Source organism: Nipponia nippon, unplaced genomic scaffold (assembly GCF_047370975.1).
Source record: "Nipponia nippon isolate SJK-2023a ecotype South Korea unplaced genomic scaffold, ASM4737097v1 scaffold_1, whole genome shotgun sequence".
Taxonomy (NCBI): domain Eukaryota; kingdom Metazoa; phylum Chordata; class Aves; order Pelecaniformes; family Threskiornithidae; genus Nipponia; species Nipponia nippon.
Genome location: NW_028262290.1, coordinates 122,055,668 through 122,081,918, shown reverse-complemented (window position 1 = coordinate 122,081,918; position 26,251 = coordinate 122,055,668). Strand labels below are relative to the sequence as shown.

Here is a 26,251-nt window from a genome sequence, read left to right as displayed (position 1 = left end):
TGCAGCCAACAAACCAAGCTTTATCGTCACACGTCTGTGGCCCTAAGGGCCTCATGTCAGGAAGCAAAGTTAATAAAAAAAGCAGCCAGCTGTCTTGTAATTTATTTTTTTTAAATCCGCAAAATGGTCAGAAAAGTGATGTGCACATGTGGCATGTCTCATTAATACTCATCATATGTGTATTCGTGCATCACACAGACTAGAGATAGATCTAACTCTGCCATATGCCTCTTCCTCTTCAGACTGTGGGCATTATATACACACATTCATGCATGCCAGTATTTTGCCATACTGTAGATCTGATAATATTCATCACTATCCTCAAAAACTGTGCTCTATGAACACTATGTAAGAAACAGGTTAGCATATATATTTACCTTCCTACTTATAAGTGTCTACACTTCTCTTATGTACATTAACTGTGTGTCTTTGGGGTTTTTGCCTCCTCTGCCGTGACAAAAAGATGACACTGGAAATCAGGGAAGAAAAATCTTGTTCGTCACCAAAGACAAAACGTTTTGAAGACACAAGAACAACAGATAAGGAATCTTAGTCTAGTTTAAACATTATGGACTGAGACAGCCTCAGCAAACCAACACAGAAAAGAGGAAGAGCTATGAAAAATTGAGGAATTTAAGAAAGACAAAACCAAAAATGAACTGTACATAACCCCAGACATACTAAGAACTGACAGGTATAAATTATTCACAAATGAAATAATGAAACTTGTTCTATTTAGAACAAAGCATTTCCGTGCAGCTATTCAAGAGTTATACTTAGCAACAGATCACGGGATTGCTCAGTCTTAAAAAAGGTAGGTATCTTTAAATACTGTCAATTGTTCCCGAGGAAGCAGAAGAGACTATATTGAGAAAGCCTTATTTTGTAAGAAAGTGATAGTAAAAATACATTTTGATTAGTATGTAAGATCAAAAGGAAAGCAGATGAACTCTTCAGAATATCAAAATGCCCATGAGAAGAGTCTCCTGCATAGCTGCTTCATGCACAAGGGTAATTCTCTGGTCATTCCAAACTTTTTTTTATTTGTGGAGGGAGCTAGTCAGACTGAGCTCTTCTTATTTGTGGAAGTGGGTTATAGGGATTTTATTTGCCTTTTTTTTTTAAAGGAGAAAACCTTTGTGGAAGGAAAGGGTATTCCATATCTTTACAAAAATCCACTTGATTATTAAGTCCCATGAGAAGGTTTCACTGGAATGTAGGACTATTCAAAAAGAGGCATTCCCTGCTCCCAGAACACCTACCACATTTCCAAAACTCTAAGGACTTATGGGAAATTTCTCAGATGCCATAACTTCTCTGATCATATCAGTATGGATAAGCTCATAACAACACCGGATCCAGGACCAGAAGGATGCACAGAAGGTTAAACTGGTGAGCGGCTTAGTACAGACAAGAACAGTGATACACTGAAGACCAATTTCTTTACCATCGTCTTGGCTTTTTTTTTTTAAGTTGCCAAGTAATTAAATGGAATGCAATCCACAAAGCAGTAACTTATCTCCTTCATCCATAAAACTGACATTACGGTTCCTCAAACGCTCAGTGCACCCTGACTTAACATACATGTGGGATACATACACAATATATGGTTGCTCTGAAAGACTTATTAAGACTTATTAAAAAAAAAAAATAAGCATTTTGGAGGTTTTTTCTTCTTCTTTTCTCTCTCCCTTCCCCCTGACCCTGTCCCCTCCACCCCTAAAATATCTGATGTGGTCACTTCATGCGAAAGCCTGCCTAGCAGGAGACAGCACTCCATGGCTCTCTAGAACCACACCTTTATGAAGACGCAAACTTCACTGTCCATGAGGGCAAAACATGCTACAGGAATCACAGAGGTGCATGTGGGGACACACACTCACACACACAGAAGGATGAGAAGAAAAAAGAATGATCAATTGTAGAGGAGATACAGTGTCCATACCCTGGTAAGGTCCATGCCAAGTTTGAGCTGAGAGATGAGATGGAGAATTACACTACGTTGATCATCCATGACTCCTAAATCCTCCTCTTCGTTATCTTCAGTATCTGTCATTTCATCTTCAACTAGGATCAACTCAGAAGCTGAATGCTGAAATGAAAAGAAACATAACCAACTGTGCAAAAAGATAGTGTGGTTTTTTTACTACATATGTTTAAAAACGGAGCTGCCTCAACGCAACCAAAGACAGCCTCTGTTAAAACCAAGAGAAGATACAAATTTAAAATAAAAAAATGCAGTGATGGGTTCATAGAGCATTTTGATCCTATCCTCAGGACAAGAGTGGTGAGTATCAGACGCTACTTTACACATTATCTTCTCATAATTATATTGCAGTGCTGCCAGACAAAAATCACAGCATATTAAATTAACAGATCTTCTATTTATTAAATAGAAGTACACAGTTGAAAATGAGTCTTTAAGAGTTTGCTTCATAAATCTCTCCAGCAAATATTCATACTTCACACGTAGATGTTGCGTGACCTGATTTCACACTATATTTCTCCTTCCCTCTCTCCAACTTCCAAGTTACATATCTAAGAAAGTCAGGACTATTAACCGAAGGAGATTAATTATAGTCGTCTTTTTAAGTACACATCTTTGGGGAAAAAAAAAAACAAAACAAAAAACAAACCACAAACCAAAACAACAAAGACATTAGATTTTGGGGGGTTAAGGCAATGCCATGAATCTTTATGACATCTGCAACATTTCACTGCTTCGCAGCACAACAATGCCAATACTGCCCGGTTTCCAGACATACTAGCTGAAGATCAGGAGAGAAACATCATGCCATCTCCTTTCAAGAGGAACTTTACAACAGAAAGGGATGATGATTTGTGATTCTTTATTTCCCCTCAGGGTTTACAAGATATTACTAACGATAACGCAAACAAGTGGTAGTTACTTTGTTCAGTCCATTGAAACCACTCTGCAAGCCTTCCAGATATATATTCAGGTAAGTTTTTTGTACTTTAAAGAAAAAGTTAGGATATCTAGCTGAAACATTTATGGTCCAGTATTTCATTATTCCCCAAAGTTTCCATGCTGTAAATGAGACAACACTACCTGCAAAAGTTAGCATTCCTTCATGCTAAGCAGGATTTTTGCAGAAACTGCTAGTTCATTACGTAAAATGAGAAATTTTTCATCTCACTGTGAAAGTCCTTGCAACTGAGAAGTTTCATTAAAACCAGCTGATATTCAGAATTAGGTTTCAAAGAAATATTTCTGAATGATTACATTAGAGACCCCTCAGGTGAACAGCAGCTTGTGTAAGGAGAGTGTCTCTTAAATTTAGTTACTACAGATGTTTCCGAGATTTGAATAAAGTGTTTTCTCTTTCTCTCTTTTTTTCTTTTTCTCTTTCTCTCTTTTTATCTTTTTTTTTTTTTTAATTAAATAAATGTTTAGGTAACTACTCCCAAAAGAATAGCTATTTGGTGAAATCCAAGGACATTTGAAAGACACTTTACAATTACTTTATTTAGAAAGTAGAATATGTAGATTATGTAAAACAGAATCTGGTGAGCTGTAACCTGAACAGCTTGGAGCTTTTCAAAAGGACAAATCCACATTTTCTTCTTCCCACTTCCTCAGAATATAAAAGGGTAGAACAATAAGCCCTTTCCCTCCCAAAATGCACAGTATTATTATCCAACTGACACCTTACTGACAACTTCAATTAACATAAAACCTGCCAACCTCATACAAAATTATCAGCTGGGGAGACATAAAGCACTGCAGCTTGGCTCAGTTGTGCAGTCTACGATTCATTTGGAAGGAGCGTGGAAAAAGCAGTATCAGAACTTACAGGAGATGCTTCCACGGGAGGTTTCCCTTTGATCCAGCTTGACCTCATTGAGAGCACTGAGCTACCGAATAAGCACTGCCGCTTCTGTTACTGCCATGAACCGAGCTCGCGGCAAACAAGCTCCAGCAGGAATTAATAGCGCTAGAAAAAAAAGCAAGGGAACCTCCCCTGCTTGCTCCCACCCCCGCTCTTTTTTTTTTTTTTTTTTTTTTCTTTTTTTTTGGCTATCCAACGAGTTGGAGAGTGTGCGCTGGATGTCAATCTGCTCCTCGCGTTTCTAGTCACATGGCATTGAGATCAGTCAGCTTAACTGTACACAGCTCCGACTGGGAAATGGTGCTGCTGTTTCCCAAAGGATATCCTGGTGGGCTGGGGGCAGGAGGGAGGGGGCACGAGTGTGTGCCTAAGCGTGCAGGAGTGTGAGAATGAGAGAGAGAGAGAACATACTAGCAGGTAACAAGCGTTCAAGTGAACGTGTAACAGCTGCGTAACCTTTAGTTAACAGCATCAGAAAATAAACAAATTACACGTCGACAAGTTCATGGGCTAAATCATGTATGAAGAATTTTCTTTTTCCCCTGAAGACTGCACATTCAGCCAGGGACAGAAAATCCTTTTTTTTTCCTGCTAAAATAGGTATTAGGTTTTTCAATGCCTTTCAAAGTGTTAGTAACAAAATAGCAACTGCCTCTCATTGCTACTTTACAAAACCTGCATGGCGAGGGCAAGCAACCCTGTACACAGCTCAGGTGCTCAGGAAAGTAGTGTTTGCATTGATTTCAATGAAAGACTTTCTGCTCATCAGGGAGGATAAGTACAATGTAACATTAGGATCAAGCATGTTTAATGACCATTCTGCAATAAGGAGTATAATTTTAATTATCTTAACTATCCCATATTTTAAGAGCATGTGCAAGGGCACCAAAAATCCCCCAACTCTACTATTAGAGTTATCAACATACTAGTGACTTCCAGAGCATGCAGAATGACATCAGTTGTCTGCACCTCTTCTCACTTTCCAAGAAAATAAGAACTTAAGTAGCAGTTTACAATTTATGTCACAGGAACTGACAGCAGTCATCTTCAGTAAGCAATATCCTTTCTGTATTTTCCTCTCTTCTCATTAGTTGTTCTAGGTAATTACTGAATTACTTTTTAAGAGCACAGAAAATAGACATTTCTTTTTTAAGTATTTTCTTTAAAAAACCAACCAGGTAAGCACAACATAGGGTGTGTGGACATAGAGCCACAAAATACAAAGCTACTGTATCTTTAAAGGGTCATAAAAGTCCAATCAGGTTTTTAATTCTTTTTCTTTCAACAGAAATAGTACGTGGTTTAGTAGTAACCGATGCGTAAGCATGCAGTAGCATGCAGAAGATTATGTTGAGTGATTATCCTTTAATGGCAGCTTTTCTGAATTACATACATTCCCCTCCCCCCAAAATATATCGGCAAAGCTGAAGTAGGAAAGCAGTGATTTGCTCCATTCCTGCGTGGTCAGAGCATAATGTAAAAGCTTGAGCTGTGCGCAGCTCAGCCTGGGAACGAACAGCACAGCTAGGCTTAGGTGCTAACCCTGAGAATCAAATACTGAACCAGTTACAAACAAGCACCAAAAAGAGGCTTATATTTAAAATAATTTTAATCAAAATTAGTTTCCAACACTGGGCTGATGCACCATGATTTCTCAGAAAAATCTGAATGGGAAACAACAAATCATTTCTAGAAACCCCATGAAAGGATTCACTTCAAAGTTTAAAGGCCAAAGATACGAAAACACACACTGGCAGATATCTATTTTAAACAGGACACTTCATTAGAACTGGGATTGATTAATTTAGAGAGGTCATCTGCTGGGATATGAAACGGATATTCTAGTCAGCAGCCTTCATCAGAAAACATGCCGATTCTTTTTTAACAGCTGAAACCTGTAAGGAAAGAAATTGTTTCTGAAGGAATCATTCTGTATTTCAAAAAAATGTCTTCAGGAAAAAGACACTTTGACAAGGCTGGGATAGAATCAGAGTGTTAAAAGCTATGTTTCTGTCAAAGGGCAAACCTGCCTCTGTTCTTCCAAAGCCTCTTCCACAAGTTAATTTTTCAAATTGAACTAGGTCAGTTATAAGGCTCAGAGCTTGGTCTTCCAACATACTTCACAAACCACATCATGCAACAGTACTGTCAAGCACCACGTGGATCTCATCTTGTTAATTTGTTGGGGGTGGGGGAGAGAAAGGAACATACAGCATCACAGTATCATTTAGGTTGGAATGGACCTCTTGAGATCATCTTGTCCCACACCCTGCTCAAGCAGGGACACCTAGAACTAGTTGCCGAGGACTGAGTCCAGCTAGGTTTTGAATATCTCCAAGGATGCAGACTCCACAACCTCTCTGGGCAACCCGTGCCAGTGTTTGACTATCTTCACAGCAAAAAAGTGTTTTCTGATGTTCTGATTGACTTCATGTGCCCACTGCCTCTTGTCCTGTCACTGGGCTCTATTGAGAAGAATCTGGCTCCCTGTTCTTCACTCCCTCCCATCAGGTATTTATATACATTCATAAGATCCCTCCAAGCCTCTCTTCTCCAGGCTGAACAGTCCCAGCTCTCTCCACCTCTCCTCACATGAAGGACACAGCATCTTTGGGGACCTGTGCTAGACTCACTCCAGTAAGTCCATGGCTCTCTTACACTGGGGAGCCCAGAACTGCACACAGCACCACAGATGTGGCCTCACCGGTGTCAAGTAGAGGGGAAGGATCACCTCAGATAGGGGGCTCAGATATCCCTGGATGCAGGACTTTGCATTTCCCTGTGTTGAACTTAGAATCAGAATTGTTTAGGTTGGAAAAGACCTTTAAGATCATCAAGTCCGACCCCTAACCTAGCACTGTGAAGTCCACCACTAAACCATGTCCCTAAGCACCACATCTACAAGCCTTTTAAATACCTCCAGGGATGGAGACTCAACCACTTCCTTGGGCAGCCTCTTCCAATGCTTGACAACCCTTTTGGTGAAAAAAAATTTTCCTAATATCCAATCTAAACCTCTCCTGGCGCAACTTGATGAGATTACTCTCTGTCCAGCCTGTCAGTGTCCCTCTCCACAGCAGCACAAAGCCACTCCTCCCATTTTTTTTTTTTTATCATCTACAAACTTGCTGAGGGTGCACTCTGCCTCAATGTCCAGATCATTAATGAAGATGTTGAACAGTATTGACCCCTGGGCTATGCCACTAGTGACTGGCCTCTGACTGGACCTTGTATTACTGATCACAACCCTCTGAGCCTGGCCATTCAGTTTCTAATCTACCTCACTGCCCACTTATCTAATCCATACTCTTGTCAGCTTGTTTACGAGGATGTTACGGAAGACAGGGTCAAAAATCTTACCAAGGTCAAAGCAAACAACATACATTGCTCTCCCCACATGCACCAAGCTAGTCACTTCATAGTAGCGGGCTATCATGTTGGTTAAGCGTGATTTCCCCTTTATAAATCCATGCTGACTACTCCTGATCACCTTCTTGTCCTTCATGTGTTTGGAAATGCTTTCCAGGGTTAGTTGCTCCATCACCTTCCCAGGGATCAAGGAGGGGCTGACCAACCTGCAGCTCCCCAGATGTTACCAGAACATCCCCAGGTGTTCCTTCTTGCCCTTCTTGAAGATAGGAGTGACATTTGCTTTCTTCCAGTCTTCATGAACCTCTCCCAAACACCACAACCCTTTAAAGACAATAGATGGTGGCCTTGCAATGAGATTGGCCAACTCCCTCCATACTCACAGATGCATCCCACCAGGCCCTATGGAGTTACGTATGTGCAGCTTAAGTGCTGCCTAACTTGTTCCTACTCCACCAAGGGTAAATCTTCCCCCAGACATGTCACCAGTAAAGACGGAGGCAAAGAAGGCATTGCATAACTCAGCCTTTTCTCCATCATAGTAATAAGCAGAGACCACGTGTATCCTGACAGGGACATGCTGAGGACTTGTATAGGACTCATAAGGCAATTCTTCATATAATTACACCAAAATATTCTAAGAATTTTCATTAAGGCATGAAAAAGTTTTTATGTAGTACAAAAAGGACTATAGTCAGGAGCAAGAGGATAAATCTTAGGAACTTAAAACATCCGGGTAAAAAGACATCATTTAATAATATTCCAAGGGAAGTAGCCCTCAAGTCTTTCTACATTCAAAAAAATTGCAAAAGATACTAAAAAAGTAACACCGTATGAAACATTTCTGCATTGGGAGAAAGATAGAATAAATTACTTGCAGGCCTTGTTCAGAAGCAAGATTAAACAGCATTAGCATTTTCAGACCAGGCAAGGATTGCCATATTTTCTGTAGAGTCATCTAATTACAATTAGTTCTACTAGCACACATAAAAGTCAAAGGCCTCATTTTGATTTTCAGATTCCCTTCGTTCATGATAGAGGTTTGCAAGCATCATTTACACTTGCACTCGTGTAACTTGAGAGCTTGCAAACAGGTTTTCTGTGGGTGTAAGATTAAATATAACTCTGTAAGGTCAGAGAGCTTTAGCACATTTACACTAATGTGACAAACTGGCCCCGTAAGATTTTCACCAGTCTCAATACCCAAGCTAGAATTCTCTTTGTAAATTAGATACAGTAAGCATATGCCAAAAGTAGTAATATATAATGAGCTATTAGCTTCTTGCAAGGCTCGTCACTGTATCAAAATCAACAAAACTGCACTAACTTGCATGCATCACTTGTCTTCTCTTCTTCCAGCATGTATACCTTCAAAATATTTAATTGCATTTACTACCAACTGTGGCGTGCACCTGACAGAAAAACACACCAGCTTACTGCACCCATCCCTCATTAGCAGTGATTTGAATCTCAAATGTAGCTTGTCCAGTAAGTTGCACTTGTTAAACTATTTTATATACAGACTAGCATATTAGCATGCTGTTGTGATGGGTTGACCCTGGCTGGATGCCAGGTGCCCACCAAAGCCGCTCCATCACTCTCCCTCCTCAGCTGGACAGGGGAGAGAAAATATAATGAAAGGCTCATGGGTTGAGATAAGGACAGGGAGAGATCACTCACCCATTCCTGTCACGGGCAAAACAGACTCGACTTGGGGAAATTAGTTTAATTTATTACCAATCAAATCAGAGCAGGGTAATGAGAAATAAAACCAAATCTTAAAAACACCTTCCCCTCACCCCATCCCTTCTTCTCAGGCTCAATTTCACTCCCAATTTTCTCTACCTCTTCCCCACCGGTGGCACAGGGGGATGGAGAATGGGGGTTGCAGTCAGTTCATCACACGTTGTCTCTGCTGCTCCTTCCTCCTCAGGGGGAGGACTCCTCACACTCTTCCCCTGCTCCAGCATGGGGACCCTCCCACGGGAGACAGTCCTCCACAAAATTCTCCAACATGCGTCCTTCCCACAGGCCACAGTTCTTCACAAACTGCTCCAGCGTGCGTCCCTTCCACGGGGTGCAGTCCTTCAGGAACAGGCTGCTCCAGCACAGGTCCCCCACGGGGTCACAAGTCCTGCCAGCAAACCTGCTCCAGCCTGGGCTCCTCTCTCTCCACGGGTCCACAGGTCCTGCCAGGAGCCTGCTCCAGCACAGGCTTCCCACAGGGTCACAGCCTCCTTTGGGCATCCACCTGCTCCAGCGTGGGGTCCTCCATGGGCTGCAGGTGGATATCTGCTCCACCATAGACCTCCATGGGCTGCAGGGGGACAGCCTGCCTCACCATGGTCTTCATCACGGGCTGCAGGGCAATCTCTGCTCCAGCGCCTGGAGCGCCTCCTCCCCCTCCTTCTTCACTGACCTTGGTGTCTGCAGGGCTGTTCCTCTCATATTCTCACTCCTCTCTCCGGCTGCAATTGTGCACGTTTTTTTCCCCCATTCTTAAATATGTTATCCCAGAGGCGCTACCGCCGTTGCTGATGGGCTCAGCCTTGGCCAGTGGCAGGTCTGTCTTGGAGCCGGCTGGCATGGGCTCTATCCGGACACAGGGGAAGCTTCTAGCAGCTTCTCACAGAAGTCACCCTTGTAGCGCCCCTGCTGCCAAAACCTTGCCACACAAACCCAAAACACTTGTGAAAGGAGGAGTAATTCCCATATAGAAAATGGAAATTAATATAATAGAAACTAAATAGAAAATTTCAGTTTACTTCAACCTAAATCTTGAAACAAAACAAAAAGTCAAACACGTTTACTTCAAACCCACTGTAAAGACTGAAATCATTATCATCATCCATGCACTTCTCCTCTAACTTCCAAATGCACTGTCATTTACAGATTAGCAACTTCAAGCTTAACTATAAGGTAGTGACACTTTTTTTTTTTATATCCAACAAGCTCCTGTACCTCTTTATATAAGCTTTTCTACTTTTCAAGAACAGTTCAAATAAAAGAAAACAGAAAATATTCTTCTCAATATTTACCACCACACCATTACACAATGTAAGCAGAGAAAGGGAAAAAAGAGGATTGGAAAAGCGGTGGTAGAGTGAACTCAGGTCATTGCTTGAGCCCTGGCCTCCACCTTACGGCAGTCCTATTTATGCTTTGCTCCTGGTAGCCCTGTGACTGATCATTGCAAAGAAAGACTAGATCAAAGATAAAACCTCAAACACACCAACATCCCTTACAGCCATTATAATGTGGGCACCTGGATACCAACGGGCACCTGGATACCAACGTTCCGGTGACTTTCAAAGAGACTTAAGGCTCCCCCGTGTTCAAGGTTTGATTTTTTTTTTTTTTTTAAAGAGACTTAACGAGCTCAGAACCAAAGCAGAGCTTAAATGGAAAATTTAGAAAGCAAAACTTATTACAGCCCATACATCCCAATTTCATCCTGAAACAGGTCTCTTAAAGGTAGCAAAATAGGTGGCCCAGCTCAGCTGATTTTTCTTCATTTACTCTGAATATTTCATAGGAGCTGTCTCCTCTACTGCCTTTGTCAGTAGCTTTTGCTTTAATTGCTGGGAAAATTCCTGCCATAGTATGAACATGCAAAAAGTCCACCACCTCAATGGGGAACCCACTCACCCACCCCTCAAACCCCAAAACACACAAACGCGAAGTCACACTTTTCCTAGCATTCAGTCATTATAGCTTAGATATAACAATGATGAATGAAAATTCAAGTTAAGATAACTTTTAAAATATCAAAGCAAGTAACAGAGGATGACAATCAAATGAGAAGGATTTTACAATTAAAAAGTGAGCACACTATAACTGACACACAACAACACTACAGCAAGCAAAAATATCACTTTCTATTTGCTTTGCCACTGTCATCTACATACAGATCCAATTGGCAAGACAGTTTCTCCTTCACACAACCAGATGAAGGAAAAATGGCATAATAGGCAGATTTTCTACTTACCTTAAACTATGTATACCAAGAAAAATAATTCACGCATATCTATTTGGATAGATAAGTAACTGCTGCATCTGGGTTTGGGATGTGAGAGAGTGGGGTCAAAGCATCAGGAAAATGTCTACAAAGTGCCCAGAAATTAATTTCTTACCAAATTTATTATTTGTGTTTGGTAATTCAGGTCTCCAGAGAAAATAAAATACTTCAAAATAGGACTAGCAATGATTAAAACATCTCATTTTTTGTGTATAGATAATTTATATATATTTTGTGGTTTGTTGTTTGGGGTTTTTTTTTTTAATTGAATACGCTAAACACACTGGATGTTCAGAAAATCTCTCCAGGTAAGGGCAAGTGCAAGGATCAAAGTAAGGCAATGTGAGCAATCTGTCTATCACACAAGATTAATTGGATACAATGCATAATAGCAGAGTCATCTACTGAACCAAGTAATACCTAGCTCTGTTTAGGAGATCCTTCCTTCACCGTGAAGCAAGCAAGCAAAATAGAAATGCATCATAATACTAATACTTAGTAAATATAGACAGGCTGACATATAGATGATGCAGTAAATATAGACAGGCTGACATACAGATGATGCAGGCAAAGAAAATAATCACAAAACGTGTATCTCAGGTGACAAATAGGTCTGCAATATTTTTCCTTCCCAAGAAAACCAGTCTGCCAGGTGTCTGGAGGCAAGCACATTATCCGGATATTCACTGTTTTGAGAGCTTTATTAATGCTTTTTTGTTAATGTTTTGCAGTAGTATCTCTGAGAACAGAAGTCTTTTCATCCTTAAAGAACAAGCTCAGAAAGCTTCCTTTTCCTACACTGCAGATGTGTTTAACTCTGACCCGTGACCATATTTAGGGGTAAACATAACAGTATAGCAGTGATGAGGACGAGATAACATAAGAGACTGAAGAATAAAAAGGGTTGGTTTGTCGTTGAAAGAATAGGAAAAAATGCATGTAACATGAAAAAAGGGCATCTGTGTTTATGTTGCAGTATAGCCTGTGTAAGCCTTCAGAAAAAATATTAGAAACCAACCATGAAAATGATTATGTTCAAGAATAAAGAATCAATCGGTGACTTAACATCCTTTTAAACAGAGATCCTCATTTGGGTTACCTATAGCATTGTAATCCTGTTACGCACCAAATAACGTTTGTTGCACAACTTTTTCCCTACATGTTCATATCTTCTTCATAAGACAATTCCTCTTGCAAATTTCTATTTTCATAAACCTAAGGTAGTCAGTTCTGAAAAGCAGCTGAAAAGCAGCTAATTCTCAAGCACAAACTCCACAGGAAAAGATTAAGTACCAGCACCAGTCCACACATCTTCTGAGCATCTTTCATGAAATGAGGGCTACTGAAGTACAGCAGTGTTCAATCTAAATCCTAAAACACAAGAGGACTTTGCAGTATTGCATAAATTCAGTAAGAACTGGGAATAAATATTTTTCATCACTGGTATCATCAGAAAAGAACAGCAGCATGAGACTACAAAAAAATGCACAAAGAGAAAAGCCCCACGGACTTGTCCTAAATTGAAGCAAAAAAAACCTTGAAGGCTAGCATAAATCACAACAGTAAATTTTATGCTAACCTAAAACCACAAGAAATACAGTATCACATCATAAACAATTTTAACAAAACCTATTCCTAATGCAATACAGATACTAGTGAAGAACAAATTCCTGAAAGATACTCAGTTTTGTTTTGAGAATCAAATTTTTTAGAAGCAAGATGGCTATAAATCCAGCATCTGACACTATCCAAAATAAGTTATTCAGAATTTACAAGCTTACAAACCACACAGTGCGGCAGGACAAATTCCCATCACTGGCCAGGCAGGCCTTCAGAGATCATGAGGGGTCTGAAAGTCACGTGCTTATAACTTTGGGGGAGCTAAAGACAAAAGACTGCACTGAGCTGCAGGTTGGTGAGGGAGACTAACATGGAAGAAAGTATGGCAGAAGGCTATACTCACTAGACATCCCCCTGTATTAAAAGGGATCCTCTCTACAATGAGGTCCTTGGGGAGAAACCTGAAGAACTAGGAGCAACTTGCCTCATACTCCCACAAAGAAGGGAAAGACAAACCCTTTTTGGTAAGGGACCCAGCAGGCGATTTTAGTCACCCACCAGACAGTACAGCACACTGATAAGGAAAGGCACCATACTCAAACAAACCTTTGCTCCCATTGATAAAATCCCTAGAGAAACTGCATGAGTTTGTGCAGAGAGGTTGTGGGACCTCCACTGTTGGAGGTGTTCAAGACTTGACTGGACATGACCCTGAGCAAGCTGACCTTGGAGCAGAGTGTTGAGCTGCAGGACCTCCAGAGGCCCCTTCCAACCTGGAGTACTCTGTGATTCCATAATGATTCTGCTTGCAAAGCCCAGCAGCTGAAAAGTTAGGAAGTAACAGAACTGAAGTCATTCAGCCAGCTGTAATTCTCTTCTATGTGGCTTTGTATGCTAGCTAAGCAAATTTATGGCAGAAAGATACTACCATGTTAGTCAATAATATACCATTTGCATATGCAAAGAGGGCACAAAAAGATGGACAACTACAAATTTAACTTTTACAGTCATCTGCTCTTGCAATACTAATCTATATGTAAATCCAGTTCTCGCAGTGCTACTTCTTGTGTGCAATATCACATCCCGGCATATTTGTAAGAGGAGAGAAATGGTAAAGACATGTTAATACAAGCAGTACTAACAATCTTTCCTGAAGGCAACACGCTTATTAAACCATCCTGACTCTTCCTGCAATTTCTTGTCCCATCCACCATACACATTCTCATTGCTGACACACACACACAATAAATAAATAAATAAATAAATAAATAAATAAATAAATAAATAAATAAATAAAAAGACAGGCTCAAGTCTTTCCAAAGAAAAATAAATCATTATAAATCATACTGGGAGACCATTCAATGTATATGTGAAACAAATTAAGCCTACAAGATTGTCATGTTTTATACAGCTAACTTCTTGGAGGCCAGTGGAATACCATACTTGAAAAGCTTCTAAGATTTGTTCTCAGCCTGATGAATCGCTTGGTCCATCTCAGACTGTGAAGACGACTGTGCGGTCTCTCTACACTATAATGTAGAAGAGTCCTGCCTCTTTCATATTCTCCTTCCAAATCCTCCTCTGAGACAAAGCTTTATAATTAAATACTTTCATCCCAGCTGTTTACACATTCAGGGCTTTTCAAATGAAGAATCACTAGAATTCATCATCACAAGCAGAAACCCCCATTTTTTTCTAGCAAGACCAGATGGAACAGCTGAAGCCAGTTTGGATGATGCTTCACTAAGCAAGACAAAGCAATTCCAACCTGAGACAAATACTCATCGTAGAAGAGTTCAGCCCAGCTTACTGAAGTCTAGCTAGGTTGTTGACAGTCTTAACGAGATGGGTAAGATTACTAATGGGCAGTATTGCCAAACCCACATATATAAACACACTAAGAAATAAAACTGACAGCACAAAGCAAATCAATTGGCACACAACAAATCAATTGGTGCACAATCCTGAAATAAAATTAACATTGGCTTCAGAGTTCATTTTGCAGAGGGCACAGGTTTTATAATGAACAGACTAAGCAATTGATGCATTTTAACTCAATTTTTAAGCCTTACTGCAAGGGAACTTGAGTTCTTTACATTCCAATGATTATTTTTCACTGAATTTCACTAGTAATTATGTAATGCCACATGAATCAGAGCCTCATGTTTATTCAAATTAAGTGCAAATTTTGTATTAAAGCTTCACGTTTTTATTTTAAGTAGAATGAATATTACTTTCAAATACATTATATAGATAGCAGCTGGAACACATGCATTTTGGAGGTGGGAGTGACTCAACAAAATGCAATGGCTTTGGCCGGAGCTGAATTTTTATTAATTATTTGCATAAACAGTTTTACTAGAGATTGTTTGCTGACACAGTAACTATTCCAGAAAGCTAGCAAAAAAATAAAATCAAAATTAGCTAGATTATCTTAGCCATTGTCAGTGCTACTGTAGCAGGCTTAGGGTCATTTAATTCTACTTTTAGTGTAATAGTACATTTAATCCTTAAATACACCTTCCCTTGATTATCCTTAAATATACCTTCAATTGATTATCTCAGATTTGATTTTTTTAGATGGTCTGCTAGCAAATGGATTAACTGGTACCATCTTTGCCTAGAGATTAATTTATCTGTCCAAGTCATTACAGGCCATTTACTGTGCTCTTCGGCCCAAAAAGTACTTAATCATGCAAAAGGCAAAAAGCAGAGCACATTCAGAAATCCTGTAATGTCTGTACTAAACAGTGAAAAGGAACTCTCTGTAATACTGCAAATGTTACCTTCCCGCCCTGATCTGTTCTCTTTCCATTACTGCACTTGTGGCTTGTACTCCGTGTTCATGGCTAAGCTGATCTCCCAACATCAATTACACAGATTTATGGCAAGTACAAAAAGGAACTAGGAAACACTAGGAACAATTTACGCTAGGAAACAAGCCACAGTCCTGGGCAAGTTTGCTGAGACACAGATATATAAAGAAAAGTTAATATTGAATTAGAAATAATTTCTTGTATCTAGCTTAGTTCCTAAAATTGCAGGAGCACTTTTAAAATTATGTCTTAGCATCTCTAACACATTCTGTAATAGCTCTAAAGTCTATTACATCCTCTGTAAAGGATGACATATCATCATATTAGGATGTATACTAACCTACAGATAGAAAACAACTTCATCTTGAAAGTGACTATTGCCTGCAGAGGCTGGACAAAAACACATAATGTTTTAAAATTAAGAACTGAACAATTCAGTACCTCCTGTAAATAGCGCAGTTCATTCTTACCGTTGAAAACATTAAGGTTCAGATCATCTAGGGAACCGAAATATCTTTCATAACCTGGACTCGACTGCCCTTGCAACCACTATCACAATTAAAACCTGGTTTAGCAGTTAGATAATCAGAGCTAAAGCCTCAATCCTACAGAGCTAAAACTTCAATCCTATTAAAAAGACACTTGAATATGGAGCATGTGTACAGCTTCTCATGCACACAAGCAAGGGATAGTTAAGGACAGGAAAGTAGAGAGACTGCACAGACACCAGATCCACAGGATGGAAAGAATCAGCTGGCATGGCATTTTAAGGCATAAAAATCACATAAAGAGAGCTAAATCGCAGATGTAGCTACAGCATGATTTTTGTAATAATTCTTAACTAAACTGTTAGATCAAAAGAAAACGATTCGTTCCCTCCCAGGTCCCACTAAGAACAGCCTGTTTCCCATTTGTATTTGGCTGCCAGGGGAAGCATTTGGCCTGCAGTTACATTTTTGTCACCTTAGGAGGGGAATTCTGACACCCAAAATGACAATTAGTTGAACTGAAATAGTGGCTCACACATGGAAGTGATTCACACCTTTATTCTACTTAGGCACCAAGTTTATTACAACTGAATTTACTGTGAGACTCACTATTTTAAAACTAATCGATTTCAGCATTTCTTGAAAGGAATTTCAAAATTATAAACACTTAAATGAAGGAAGCAGGGTCCTGTTTACTGCAGACTGGACACAGACCAAGTTCACATCACAGCTCTGAAGAGGGTACTCTGGCATATTCCATACCAGGTTTGTCCTGTTCTGCTTTAAGGGAAAAACCCTAATTAATACCTTGAAGTTATAACATAGCTTACACCAAAAAGTCCAAAGTAGTTCACTAGGGGATGCACAAAAGTATTTTACATCAACTCACATCAGACGGAGAATAGTTCTGTTCAGCTCAACCCTTATCCCTGCTTCCACCTGATGTTTCAGGTGAACAGACCAAAAAAATCTGAGAAAGGAAACGTAACTAAAACTTGGAGGCTTATACCGAGAAGAAAAAAAAAAAAAAAAAGTATGAAAAAGAAAAGACAAAGGTGCTTGATCCGGCATTTCACTGTCAGGGGTTACTTCTTTCAGTGAAGATCACAGGCTTTAGCTTCATGCTGTCCTACATCACAACCCTAAAAGAAAACTCATCTAGGAAGACAAAACAGCAACATCAAGAAAGGACATGCTAAAATAGGTGAGGAATACACAAGAAAATAATCTCTGCCACAAAATCTTGTATTTTCTGAACTAGTTTAAGCAATATCTCAAATGATATCCCTGCATTTGGAAGCAAGAAACACCCTAAATAACAAAAGCAAGTAAACACCAACACATTATCTCAAGAGAAGAATCTTTAGCTGCTACATTATTTCACCAGGGGAGAAACTCTGCATTCCTGAAACCCGACAGTGCGACAGACCAAGAAGAAAGGGTTTACTTTAGTTATCTACGGCATCAAAACTCAACTCCAGAACTTACTATATCCCTCAAGAATGCTTAAGCATTCAAAGAAAATTGCATCAGATGAGCCTTGTTATTCCAGAGGAGAATGCTAAAGATCCATGCGTCTTCATGAACGTACAAAAAACACGGCAGTCATTGCTTTGTTAATGATGTTGCTGAAATCGCTACTGCAAAGTGTCTGCATGCTGTGCTGAGAATTAACACAGCTATCACTGAACACATTCATCCACTTGGTCATGTTGCCAGGAAACTGCGGCCACTGGCAGCCTGCTACACGGGAGAGATTCCTCAGCAGTCATGCCCCCCTCCGCAACATACCAAACATCTCTCTTCTTTTTAAAATCACTGCTGAGCCACGTACCTAAAATTATATTTTCCTTATAAATAACATTCTATAATATAAGCAGCTGAGTTGGTTGTTCCTCAAGGGTAGTAATTTAATGGTTTTTTCGATTTCAGACTACAGGTCAATTCACAATTTGTTTGGACGGTACATATACTGTATTATGCTGAGCATTAGCCAAAAAGCTCTCTCCCATTCCTCTGGGGTATAGCTTCTGACTAACAGATAGAGGTTATATCATAGAAAGTACAGATTTTTTAAAATAAAAATGTAGGCCCAGTCAAAGAAGAAATTGGAATTAATTTTGATAGCACTGATAGAGGAACCAGCACTCTCTTTTCATAACTTCTGTAAAAGCAAGGCTCACTTCTTTTGGCAGGTGTATTTTAAAAGCTAAGCCCCATTAGTACACTACCAACTTCTTCAGAAATGAGGATCATCCAGTGCCTAGTTTGGGGTTTTTTTTTTTAAAGAAAATCATTAAGAGAAATAAGTTGCATTTGAATGACACTTGTGGATTCCTCTTTTCTTCTACATCTAAAAGAAGCTACTAGATAAATAAAGAAATCAGGGTCTTCAATGTCAAAAATTTGTCAGACAATGACATCTAGATGCATTTTCTCATTCTCTGCTGATGCCACCACCGTTGTTAACAACAACAATGTATCTAGACTATGAAACAAGTAGAGTGTGATGATTTGCAGTTGCTTTTATATATAATTACACATACAAAGTAATTAGCCCAGTCAGTGCTTTTATACCTTTGAAAATGAACTGGCTATTCAGTGCCAAACCTAGGCTCCTGCCTTGGACACACAACAGGCCAGAATGTATTTAAAAATATACTTAAATCCTGCCCACAGAATTGTTAAAGTGTGTTAAGTCAAACACCTTTGATAACTTTGGGGGGTGTCAGACATCATCTCCTGGGCAACTACCTGGCTCAGACAACATCCTTAGCAGGGTAACAGTTACATTGCCTGAAAGATTTTTCTCTTCTTCAAAGCCTGTCCTCTCACCCTCCTTTCTCCAGTCACAACAAGAAGCTCCAGCTTCCTGTCCAACGCTTCGCTCAGCTTAGACAGCTGGGCAGAACCTGCAGCACTCCGGGAAAACTTCACCTCCTCTCCCAGAAAAGGATCTGACCACAGCAGCCAAGAGGTGAAGCCCCTGTAGCAGGGCGTGACAACTTGCTTGATCTGAAGATGAGTATGAAAACACAAAAGCTCCAACTTATGTTAGATGCAACTGTTCACCTCTTCCACAATTTGGGTTTTGTGCTTCAGCCTTCCAAGGGGGCACTGATATCTTGATCAAAATGATCAAAACTGAAAAACGTAACAGCTACATTTAAAAGAGCACTTCAAATTGTGAGCCAACAGTCTCAATCTCAGACAACTTGAAGCACACAAGGGCTCAGTGGAAGGGAAGACGCAGGTTTGGAAAGAGCTTCCAGGAATGAATCCTGATTCAGGCTACTTTGTCAGGGCAACCCCAAATTTCTGCTTAATAAACTGTACCACCATAACAAAAATTACACACAGGAGTCCAGCTGCTTCTTGTTGTTCCACCAATCCACAAACTTCCACTTACTGCTTCTGCTGAAAACCCAGTCTTCAGCTGAGCTTTTTATAACTTAAAAATCTTACTTTTTCTTCCCCTTTTTCTTCTTTTTTAAGGGCTAGTGCCCCAGCACCTCCAAATGCAGGCTGCTGATTTCAGGAAGACTGTCCACAAAGCACTGAGGATTCTGTACTACAAACACTGCTATGCTCCCTTGTTTATGTCCATCTCTTCAAGGGTACTCCCTTCTCAATAAATCATGAGTTACACAAGCAAAGCAGTGCCTCAAGCCACACGCGCAACTCAGGATCTCTCATCAGCAAGCAAAGGGGAGGAGATTGGACTTTAAAAAAACCTGTAATTTAAAACAAGTCATAAATGGCTCAACTCAACTGCAAAATGATACCCTGAGATAAGTCAAGTCAGGTGCTGCTCTTTATGTTCTTGCTGCAAAGCCCATACTTCCACATCCCATTTGGCTTTACCAGGTGGTCAAGAATAAAAACATCTGAAAAAACAAATTATGAAAATAATGAAACAAATTGCAGTGTAGCAGTGAGTAAAGGAGTAACTCCCAAACCAATATTCTTAAATAGCCTCTTGGTCTTAAAAACACACTATAAGAACTTCAGTTGGCTTATCCGAAAAAGAAATTACACAGCTTCCTAATAAAAAGCAATTACGGGTAATTTAAACATTGTGGTTAACGGACGCTAGGAGTAACAGAATTTGAAATTACTTTCTAAGGACTGATCTGGAAAAGGACCAAAGTAACACATAATATTAAAAAAAAAAAAAAAATTGGTTTACCCTTGGATTTTTTGAACTATATTCAATTCAAGATACTACAAAAGAACTGGAAAAACAAACAGCTTTATTGATGTCCCCAGCGATTACACATTTGGTTAAAGGTGATATAATTTAATTTAAGCCATTCCAATTGCCAAAGAGCATTCATTAGTAGAAAAGAGTTTCTTCAGCTCTCTCAAAAACTTCTTCCCAGTTCTCCAGGTCTCACGTGCTCCAGGTGCCCTACAATCTGTGGGGCCTCAGAGTGAAGTGTTTTCCTGGTGGGCAGCACTGGTAACCGAAGCAGACAGTAGAAGCTGGAGATGTTTGGCATGGTGAGAGACTTTCAGCGCATGAGATGCCTGATACGCAGCTGTGAGCCTCCTCAAAGAGTCGATGCTTCAGAACTGCCCTTTACCAAGTAAATGCCACAAAAGCACAAATCAACAGGCTGGTGCAGGATGATGCGGACAAGTTCTGCCCGTAAGCACTTAACAGGAAAAGGGGTCAGAAAACAATATAGTTTTTCAGCCCAAAGAATAGTCAGCTATACTCAAGAGACACCCAAGAGCAAACAGCAACATGGAAGTAGCAAGCAAATGTTGTGGTCCTAGTGTCTCCTGTCTATCTCAAACCAGCATAAAAAACAAACAGCTTTTTCTGCCACCAGAAGATAGAAATGTGTACTGACAGTCTGTTAACTGCTTTTACGACTAGAAAAGAGACTGTATGCTTGCCATAGTCCACTGTCCAAAGTACCTCAGAGAAGCAAGAGCACACAGGAATATCGTCAACGTATTTTTCTATTTTTAGAGTGCACTTTTGCATGAAACCTAGCATTTTCACAACTAATTTGAAACAAAGAGGATACTATAAAGAAAAAAGTACAATAAGTAATTAATAAAAGCACCCACCATTGTACATGGTTTGCATCTAACCACTGTCAAGTCTCAGAGACAATAGAAATGGCCGACAGAGACCTAGCATGCTTACCTCTGTATTCGGTTGCAATGCCTGTCCATCCTGGGCTGCAGATGGTACTATTGCCCATGTAATGTTGGCACTAGCAGACGATAAGGAGCTGAGTGCACCATTTTTCAGTTGGTCTGTGGAGTGTGACTTGGGCCCAGGCCATCCCAGGATACCTTCTGAAGCAGAAAATGGGTGTCAACTTACAAGAGAAAGATTACAGATTTCTTCCATTCATCTCACCATTCTACTAATATAAATGAACTCCTATCTCTTCTCTGCTTCCATCCACAGTCTTACTTTAGTAACAAAAATACTCTAGCATCTTCTATACCAATTTATCTGTGATAAATATTTTTTTTTAAAAAGTCAATGAAGTAAGCTTTTTAAATGTCACTCCTACCACCAGATAGAATCGTACATAAAGATTATATAATCTGGCACACCTTGGTAATTAAGCAACTATTCTCTATCCACTGTCTTCACAGTTACAAAGTTATCCAAGTAAACCCTCCATCTCTCCTGCCTGAAATCAGAGTTTTAAGCTTTAGCAGCTGTATTTTATTTCTGTCTGTACTATTAAAACCTCTTTCTAGATTAAGTGTTAAAATGCTTTACTGGTCCCAAGACCACAGTTTAGAAGAGGTCTCGTTAGAAAGATACACATTAAATATGAATCAAATGGAACTAGACATCAGAACAACCCTTATTTCTGGGGGCACCTGATTTCCAGGATGGGCCAGTATTTAAGGATGCCAAGACAGAAAGAGCAATCAGCTAAGGCAACTGCACAGTTTTTCCTCCCTTACTGCTCTAAAACATAGTATCAACATTCAAATCAGTAGCCCTCAGCATAAGGCTTAAATTTCAGCTATTAATTACACGCTGCTATAAAATGCAGAGATATGGATAAGTAAATCGCAGCTCTTCAGTCATTAACATCATTTGTATATGAAAATACAATTAGTGCCACAGGGAGGATCTCTATCTCTCATCACCGACAACTTTTTAAGATTACACAAATCCACACAAAGTACATTAAAGAACATGCAATTTTTCCTCTCCCTATCAGCAGGGGTTACTAGAGGCTGCCTCTTAATTAAAGTAAATGGTTTGATCGGATGAGGTAATGTTGTATTAACACTTATACTATTAAAAAATGGGCCACAAATCCTATAGCTGACCTCTTACCAAATTCTAAAGATAAAATAATTACCGAACATTCCTCTTATCTAAAATGGCACTAAGTTACGACAACATGACAAAACTTCAGGTCCACTTGCTTAGCGTGATTTTGTGGCACCATCTTTTGCCGAAGAAAGCATAAGCAAACAGTTAAGTATAAAATTATTTTCAAAGATCTGAGTAACCAACAGTGAAGAAAAAAAAAAAATCCAGCTTTTTTTTTTTTTTTCCTTAATGTATATTTCACACAATGACTCAAATTTCTCATTGCCAAAGTAAGAGCATCTCTGTGGCTCTGCTGTCAGGTCACATACTGCAAAGCTTTTTGGGTTTCAGTGACTTTGAGAACTACACCAGTAGATGTTACAAGTCATAGTCAAGTTACTTGAACCATGTGAGAGAAAATGCAAGTACCAGACAAAAGGTCATTTTCTTGGACTGGCTCTACACATTGGTCCTACGCATCAGGAGGCTAACATCTGCCCCCATTCCAAAGATGGAGTTAAAACAGGGTGTTGGTGTAACAGGGCAAGGAATGAAGAGCACAGTGACTGTAGTCATAATGCCTCTGCTTGCTCCTCAGGTCTTGAGCAATTTGCTGCCAGGAACCAAAGATAACCCCAGATCCCTCAAAACAAGGTCTGATTCAGAGGATAACCTGAAGATTGTTTTGGCAGATTCAAAATGGAGTCTCACTGCATGGAAGGAAGGAAGCAAGCATACCATCAGCATGAACAATAAAACTAAATTGGAACATTTCAGATTAAAATGTTGGTTCCTTGGAGGGAATTCACACGTCTGTAAACAGTTAAAAAATGTTTACTCTTTTTGATGTTAATTAGTACAGATTCTAAAGAGGAAAAAAAAAATCAAAAAGTTAAAATAAACTTGTTTCACTTTTGAATAGCCACAAAGAGTCTTATGGAGCATGCCTATACTTCTCGCTCTTCATTACTTTGCAGTAACAAATCTCCATCTATTTTTCTGTTTCTCCCTGTCAAACAGCTGAATATTGGATTATTGATGCTATTTTCCTGTTACAGAGAGACTAAAAAAAAAAAAAATTGAACTGATTTCCCTTTATGCCAATCTTTGAAAATAAGTCATCTGATCATTTCCTTGGGCTATCCATTTTCTCTCTGCACACACAATCTATTCAGCCTTCACTGTAAACAACTTTTTTTTAATTATGTTTTTTTTTAAATCTAATTTCTGTAAATAAGCACAAGAAAAAGCTCCCACTTGAATAAATACCTTGCTTCAGGGGAAGTTTTTAAGTGTGAACATTTACTTCACCATCACTTACATATTTTTAAAAACACTATACTAGTTTTCCTCTTTAGTACAAACTCACTGTAAAAAGACTATTTACTTCATCTTCCTCCACACATTTTAGAGACTCTCTTACAGAAACTTAGAACTACGCGAGCATGTTTTTCCACCTGTCCCAAGGGCAATGCTACCCTCACAAAGCAGCAAATCTTGTCAGCCTAATCAATTTTTAAATAGATCTTAACAACGCATTATGACCCAGCCAACACCAATAGGATGCCAAGAGTTAAGGTCCAAAGGATAAAGCACATCTGTTTCCTCAACACCTCTGCATATGAGAAAAATCGTTCTGTTAAATTCTGTCTGCCTGGAACTTGACTACTTAACAAAAGAAACATATGCAGTAAAAGATATTAGTCATATGCCACAGACACCTAAATAAATAAAAAGTCAGCTCTCTGAACAAGTTGAAAAAATTCCATGCCTAGTTTCAAAGTGCCATCAGGGAACCTTTGATGATCTTTAATCTACAAATCTTACTCAGACGTCAGCATTCTCATATCATCCCAAGGGAGTTGCCATATATCTAATATAGCAGCCTACTTTTCAGGAGTTGCCATCTTTGCCACTTTATGACGCTCAAAATTTTCTATCACTAGTTCAATTCCTGTTCTTTTAAAGACTTCAAGAAGAAAAAAAAAGGACATAAAAACTAAATATATTAGGAGAAAGAAAGTTTATCTTCAGAGTTGGATAAGAATAAGAAGAAATTGCTGTCACTGTTTTGTTTTTAAGCCAGATTTTTGCTCTGTTCTCAGTCATAGCCAAAGACAGCTGACAGAAAGGTAAATTGAAGTCTTATTTTGATACATTTCATAATTCTAAAGAAATTCTCCAGAAAGGCAGTCACAAATTATATAAAAGCATTCACAGCTACACAGCTACTTTACTATTTCCTTTAAGACTATGCAAAGCACTATACTAATTAAAATAAAACATCTGTTTCTGCAGTAAACTATGCAAAAATTAGAAAGGATGTACCAAATACACTACTAGTAAAATCAGCCAGATCTCTTCTACCTGCACGGTGTTGGTTCTGTGGTTCCAGTATTGAAAACCCTAGCCTGATTCCTCTGAAAGTTCAGTGCATATGTACAGACAAAATGAGAGTTCTTATAGAAAATACCCCAAAATGAGCTTCTTTCCTGCTTATCCTCCACACCAATTTCCACTGTGATGAACATGCAGCAGACAAACCCACCAAGGCACACAAGAACACTTCTACATAAGGGAAGTACAGCATCCAGACACAGCCTACTCTCCTTTCCCTATAGCAATGCTATAGTTCACAAAACCCCATCTATTTCAGATGGCACAATAGGCTGTAACCCACACAAATGCCCTCAGGAGAAACGTGTTTCCCTTTCATAGGTACACACAGCAGGAGGGAGGGAAACTCTCCCCAAAGAGGCAGTTTACAGGAGATTTTTCAGTTAAGCAATGCTGATAATTTTCTTTAGTTGGTTCTGACTCTCTGGATACCTGATGTACCTTCAAACTACATTTTTGCATGATGATGGATGCATGAAATATGCTTAACACCTACCTCAATTCTATAATGAAAACCTTTCTATTTTTAAGGCCTTTGGTCTTGGTTTATAGACTAAAAAAAAACCTTATGTTTTTTCCCGGCACAATTGTAAGCTAACATCTATTGACAGAACTCTCACAACATACTGTAACTATACTTCAACAAATACCCCCTTAACAATGCAACGGCAGGCCTCAAGGAGAGACCAAGATTAGATCTGGACTCCTTCCCCTGCCAGGGGTGGATGCGACAGTTTTGTCTCTCCACTGAATCCTACAGCAGGCTGAAACAGCAACAACAAGTGGCAGCTGCACGTCAGCTTTTCAGATTAGAAAGACAACGTATTTGCTAATGCTGTGTGGGGACTAGAAAATAACGTTATCTTCCAAAGAAAGAAGAACATATGAGGAGTAATGTATTAGCATTTAGATAGAACAGCAAATTGCTTTGGTTATTCTCAACAGAAACAAGTCTAGCGATGATGCATTTAAGGGAGACCTGACTGACCATGCCAAATTTAGTAAATTACACCAGTAACAAAGAATACATTCTCCCCTGTCATCTTTCCTCACCCTTCCCCATCCCACAAGCATTTGGGGGTCGGAGGGGTGGGGAGGGGTTAAGCAAGAAAGAGGACGACTCTGCTCATTTTTCTCTCCTCCTGCCATCTCAGCTGCAGGAGAATCCCTAGTTGTCATTTGTCACCAAATTGAAAGCATCTAGATTTTGTCTTTCCTGTCCCATTTATTCTCTCCAAAAAGGAGGAAACAGAGAACCTGCTAAAATAAAGTTCGAGTACACACACCCCCCACTCCAGAATCATCTTCAATCCATTTGCTGCCATGGGAGGCAAAATAAGCAGCATTTGCACATTCAAATGAACTTCAGAAAATCCATAGTGAGGAAGGGTTTGGAGTTTGTTTTTAAAAAATCCTCAGAAAAAAGAAACATTCTATTTTACACT

The 26,251-nt window shown here is 39.5% G+C and overlaps 1 protein-coding gene across 1 annotated transcript in view; it reads right to left on the bottom strand.

The window, feature by feature from the left end:
* Positions 1-26,251, bottom strand: part of OSBPL10 (oxysterol binding protein like 10) — a 122,394-nt gene that overhangs the window by 21,332 nt on the left and 74,811 nt on the right. Inside the window, exons 6-7 of the mRNA XM_087770775.1 lie at positions 21,264-21,418; positions 1,946-2,092 (exon numbers count right to left, since the gene is read on the bottom strand). Of these exons, the coding sequence (XP_087626901.1) occupies positions 1,946-2,092; positions 21,264-21,418 (302 nt within the window). The remainder of the gene's footprint in view (positions 1-1,945; positions 2,093-21,263; positions 21,419-26,251) is intronic.